The following is a 5,940-nucleotide window of genomic DNA, read 5'->3' as shown; positions in this document are numbered from 1 at the left end:
TCATTAATCAAAATTTTAAAATACCCATTTTGTCTGTCCAAAATTCAAACAATATCTATTAAAGTACAAGAAAAAAACGAGATAATTTTGGGAGAGCGACACCAGTCTGCCATTTAGAATCAAATCACACAACAAAATCATGTGCATCAGCACCCACCATGAGTAATGTCAATATAAAGTTTGGCCAAGTCTGAGAAACTGTTAATGTCAAAAAGACTGCATTTCTATAAATTTATTTGATGAAAATGTACAACAAACAGAATAACAGACATGACTACTTCTATGACGGCTGAACTGAGTGTTCATTGCATTTTATTTTGCCATTCTGCACAAAACATCATGCACTATGCGTGGTTTGTACTGTAGAACACAAAACGTGCTTGCTTAATTGGTTACTGCCAAATTAAATAGACTCGCGTATTCAGGGTACTGAGAATTTTTGAGGATGAAGTAATGAAACAATTCTCAAGAGAGAAAAAAAAAAGTTTAATATATGCTTATATACAGAACATAAAATGCAGACTAAATTTTAAAAATATAGGCTTGAATAACCATCTTCTCCCATCTTTACACAGAGGGGGTGAGACAATGCATTCAATACCAAGTTAAAGTATGCAGAGTTCTGGCAACAAAAAATTTAATACAAGACAGAATGTATTAGTAGAGAAAAAAAACAATAAAAGAATACAAACAGTTCTGTTATCTGAACCAAAGTGATTCTGCTGTAACATCCAACATTATTTTCATTTTGTTTAAAATATGGAAAAATGTAAATACATAGTCATTGATACAAATTTGGCAGTGGAATACTCCTCAAATAAGTTCACTTGTATTGTAAAACAACTAATATATCAATTTTTAGACTAAGTTGGTCCTGTATACACCAAACCACATAATAGCATACAGTATCTACAGTTCATTTGTAAGGTCTTTTTACAATTATTATTCTTGCATGTTATCCACATTATCAATAAATACCGGTGTTATCACGAGTCTGACCACACATTTAGAACATCTTTAGAAGAATCTGTTTCACACAAAGTGGCTTTCTTTGTAGTCCTGCTACAACTGAATGTTGTTGTTGAATAACTAGTGTTAGAGCTCAGATCCAGTGTTATTTTCAATGATGAAAATGTAATTTGTACTATCTTGAACCCAAGGTTAGAATAAGAAGCTTCATACCAGTCATATCATATTACCCGCACCCACCCTTCTCACCCACCCATTAAACAAATACCGCTCCATGCCCAAACATTTTCAGGCACTAATAAAAGCCTTTCCCTGGTAATCATGCACTACCAAGTTTGATCAGATGTTTTATAATTTGAAACGACATAGCTTTAAACACATTACATATGAGTGCTCTGTTCTACCATATTTTCTCATATTAGGGGAGTATGTAGAGTGTGGTCAAAATGAGTGATCCAGTCATATCCACATCCTAATGTAATTTGGGGTTTATGAGCACTTCTGTTTGAGACGCATCTAATAAAGCAAATACAATATTCACATTACCATAACAAGTCTCAAGTGGAAAAGCACCTTTATCACAGAACTCTTGTCGTGTACTATTTTATTCACACTGCAGTTCGGATTGTGACTATTTTTTGTTCATGTTAACAAGGAAAACTCAAACAGAACTAACATTTTTTTTTCTTCTTCAAAGATGTACATAACCATTGATACAAACGTGACCACATAAGGGTTTGCACACAGTTGAAGGGTTCAAATACAATAAGATGGAAGCCCATAATTGTGTCTACTCCTGAACAGTGTCAGTTTAGACATCACGAAAAACAATTCAACATTAGCAAATCTAGGTTTTCTGAACTTAATGCAATTTAAATTAAGACTAGTGTTCTGAGAAAGGTGTACTAATAATACATGGTATAAACTTTTCTCCATCCAATTAAAGATGTGGATAACAATATTACATGGCATACTAGTAATATACAAAAATATTTGTTTACACATGCTTTAGAATATTATTTCATTCATACTATTAGACACATTTCTGGATCATAATGCAATACAGGATATAAAGTTTATCATAGGCTAATTAGGTATTCAATAAGCAGTTACTCTGCAATGTACAAGGATCCATTGTATTTGAAACTCAGTACAGACAGATGAGTCCCACACATTCAGCTTGGAGAAACTAAAATAATAATGCCCTTTACAAATGTACACATCCTTTTTTTCTTTCCAACACAAATGACCAGAAATGTTGATGCTGCGCTCAAGCACTGCACACTGACAACCTCAATAACTGGTCAGCTAGTTAAAACATGAACTCAGTACCACTAGACTGCTTTAATTAAAATTAACATATAAATAGTTGTCTTTACTTTGGATAAGTATGCATTGTCAGTGGTAATACTGATTCCCATATTCATTTGTCAACACGATTCTAGTCCACTCACGCTTGCAGTATACAATGGGGTATATTGCATCTTGGGATACGTGTACCAAAGGATCATGGAGATATTTCTGTGTACTCCTATCGCTACGAGTCATTGTTGTCTGCATTGAAATCTAGTCGTTGCATTTTTCTTGGAGTAGCTGTTTCAGCATCTAAATTGGCATTTGTTGTGTCTCTTTTCTTATGTAAATTCTGAAAAAATGATAAATCCATTAAATAATGTTGCATGAAACTATACAGAGATATAAATATATTATGTAGTTATCACCTATTAAAAGGCGAGAGGATAACTGGCAGACATCACCCTTGTGTTGATATCGTTTTGAAATAACCTTTCAGTCATTATGAGTTATTGTTATTGCAAGTAATTGTTATTCATTCTAATATCGCAATAATAAAAATTACACCGTCAGACAATTAGGTTTACTCAGTATACTGGTTCAAGCACACACAAACGAACGAAGTTTAAAAGTATGCATTTCACAGTATTTAATTTTAAATATCAGTGTTATTTCACACTAAACATCACTAAAGTGAATATTATGCACCATGGCCATATATAAAATTAACCTGCATCTCTGGCATTATTTCTGGTTTATATATGAATTAATAAGTCTAGTTAGAAATAAATATATCAAGATATACACAGCATGACACGTATTCAAAATGATTACACATACATGTAACTATACCTTTTTATCCCATTGTTGATGAAGATATCTGAGCAGTATATTCGTTTTCTCTGTTGTAATCACTATAACAGAAAGCAAATGAATGTAACAGGGAGTAGTAAAATCCACCATCTACAATATTACATAGATTAAAATGTTATTCCAAGATCAATGCAAAGAATATTTACATATTGACAATAAAAGCAAAAACCATATAAATAAGCTTTAGAATATACACCTATACCTATTCAATGAACACTTTAGTATGGAGAAATATTTTAATGTGGTTAAAAAAAACTTAAAGCTGCCCTAACCAAACTGAGAATCAGCAATAGTGCTCATCCTCCAAAACCTAAAGCAAATTGATACATTGCCTGAAGTTAGAACACAGAAAATGAATAGAAAATAGAAGAATGCAATTTAATCCTCAATTGTAATACAATAATAGTATACAATAATTGTATACAAGAATTTATTTACGCTTTTAAAATCAAAACAAGTGACTGTCGCTTTTATTGCAAGTTCCTATAGAAGTACATGTGTAAACATGTCCCATGATAAATGAGGCAAATCAGAAACAGCATCCGTTAAAACAAAATTGCCATCAGTCTGCCTTTTCGAGTACATTCTGTAAAACAAAGTGACATGCATCAATGTCCTACAATGTTAAATGCATGTACTAAGTTTGAATAAAATTAGTCAAAAAGACAGAAATGCTTGAATTAATAAATATTTTGCCACCAATCGTCCACTTTGAATTTGCCAATGAAATGAATAAACGTGCAATGTATCCATGTCTGAGATACAGATGTGGACCAATGCAAACATATGAGCACTTGCACAAATACAATGATAAGTGTTTCATTCTATGAAGTGACACAGCACTGCAATAAAAAACATTTATGATGTACCTACATATACACATATTTTTGCTTTTTCTAGTTAGTTTCTTTTTGTGTTCAACATGTAATGTATTGTGTATTACCTATCTGTGAAGTTTGAATGAAATTGATCAATGCATTGTCAATATTATGCAAAACATTATTTTCACCTTATTTTTGACCCCCAAAAGAAATTCTTAATATACATTGATTGTGAAATTGTTTCTAATATGTATTGTGCTTTACCTACATGTGAAGTTTAAATAAAATTAGTCAATGCATTGCTAAGAACAGACAAAAACATCATTTTCAGTCTATTTTAGACCAAAAATTACTTATTTTATCTAAAATACCCATAAATTTTGCTCAAATCTGATCATGCATTTCAGATTTATGTGACACCTCTGACTGTGTCCTCTGTTGGGGCCAATAATGGTTAAATCAACTATTTAAACATGTGGTTCGTGCTAAGTACATATAAACTACACCATATTTGCTCTATTCGTAATGCATGCAGTAAGGTATATTAAGGAGGTAAAAACTTGGTTAAAATGCGCAATTTTTTTTATGATTCAGTATACAACAAATGCAATTTTTGGTATATACTGCTGATGTGCTTCTAGTAGAACAAACACAATATATATTTTTGATATTTTGACTAAAACAGGTAGAAGTCTGCTGAAAGCCTTCACAGATAGCTAAGTGAATGGGAGAAAACAGTGTACCAAATAAAGCCATGAAACCAGTGTCTAGCTGCAGCCTGCAAGTATCATGAAGATATCACGATAAAACCTCAATGTATATATAAGGGTAGTACATCATATACGACAATCTTATCGATACACATTATCAGTTGATGCAATACACTACTACCTGAGTACATACTATGCGATATTCTCCCAGATTATTCTCATTTCTCCAATTGTAGAAATAATTTAATAAGAGTTTAGGTGTTCAGTAACTGGAGTCTATTTACAATCACATGCTATAGCACTACTGTGTACAATGTAAACTAAGGACAGTTTTTCAATGCGATGTAAATTACATGGAACATGTTCAACATTGTTATAAGGGAAAACTTGGAACAGAATGGTCAATTTTATTTATTTTAGTGCTAGATGATTTATCATTCAACAATCTGAAGACTATGATTCAACAGGTAATGCAAGTCTCAGATACGTGACCAGAATACTAAACACGCACACTAGACTAAAGCGGTCTTTTTTATGCAAAAACAAGTATTGCAACCATGGAAGCAAAAAAATACTTCCAGGCTGTAATTTAGAGTTTCATAATAACTCATATACGAACCTTGGTCAGAAGGGTATTCCGTTGTCGGAAGATAAACTGTCGGCCTTCGATTCTGCGAATAAGAAAAGCATACCACAATCAGGACCTCCGATACGAACATGAATATAACGGTCGAAATTAACAAGAAATGTGAAACTTACAGATGTTTTGGTTGAGTCGCAGTGAAATCTCGTGAAGTTGGTCTCGTTGTACGAAGGCAGACCTTTCAAGAAGTAACTCTACAAAAAAAAAAACGTAATTAAAATAACGTTTAAAGCGGCGCATAAAAGTATATTACATTATATGGTAATACAGTGGGTGTAAACAATTGCAATTAAACAAATTGGGCATCACATGTACAATGGGAAACGTAAAAATATTGCGATGAACATGATCGGAACTTCACAGTACAACACCCACCATTTTGATCAAACCATCGATGTTGAAGTATGACGTCACACTAAGAGAGAGCAGTGTGGGAAATACTTCTCCCACCTCGTTCGGCCACTGTACTGACAAGCTAACATAAATTGTTATAGATTAGGTTACTGAAAAAGTATTATTTTACATCACTCTTATAAAATATTTGTAAATCAGTTTATTGGTAACACTTATTAATAATGTTAGAAAGGACGCTTTGTATTTAGCTACTAACTCTATTTGATCTGTTCGAGTC

General features: G+C 32.6%; 1 protein-coding gene across 1 annotated transcript; it reads right to left on the bottom strand.

Annotated features, from left to right (window-relative positions):
* Positions 1-217: 217 nt before the first annotated feature.
* Positions 218-5,772, bottom strand: LOC100377667 (DET1- and DDB1-associated protein 1-like). Its single transcript, XM_002732894.4, has 5 exons — positions 5,685-5,772; positions 5,426-5,503; positions 5,286-5,337; positions 3,115-3,176; positions 218-2,614 (listed from the first exon to the last, which is right to left on the bottom strand). Exons 1-5 carry the CDS (start codon positions 5,685-5,687, stop codon positions 2,507-2,509), a joined length of 303 nt encoding a protein of 100 aa, XP_002732940.1. The 5' UTR covers positions 5,688-5,772; the 3' UTR covers positions 218-2,506.
* Between the last annotated feature and the right edge of the window lie 168 nt (positions 5,773-5,940).

The sequence above is a fragment of the Saccoglossus kowalevskii genome, chromosome 13 (genome assembly GCF_978046115.1).
Source record: "Saccoglossus kowalevskii chromosome 13, keSacKowa6.1, whole genome shotgun sequence".
Taxonomy (NCBI): Eukaryota; Metazoa; Hemichordata; class Enteropneusta; family Harrimaniidae; genus Saccoglossus; species Saccoglossus kowalevskii.
This window is presented reverse-complemented; position numbering and strand designations above follow the sequence as displayed.

Coding starts and splice junctions, on each gene's coding strand:
- LOC100377667 (XM_002732894.4), bottom strand. Junction 5,338..5,425: donor GCGACTCAACCAAAACATCT/GTAAGTTTCACA, acceptor TCTTATTCGCAG/AATCGAAGGCCGACAGTTTA. Junction 2,615..3,114: donor ATCAACAATGGGATAAAAAG/GTATAGTTACAT, acceptor TCATTTTTTCAG/AATTTACATAAGAAAAGAGA.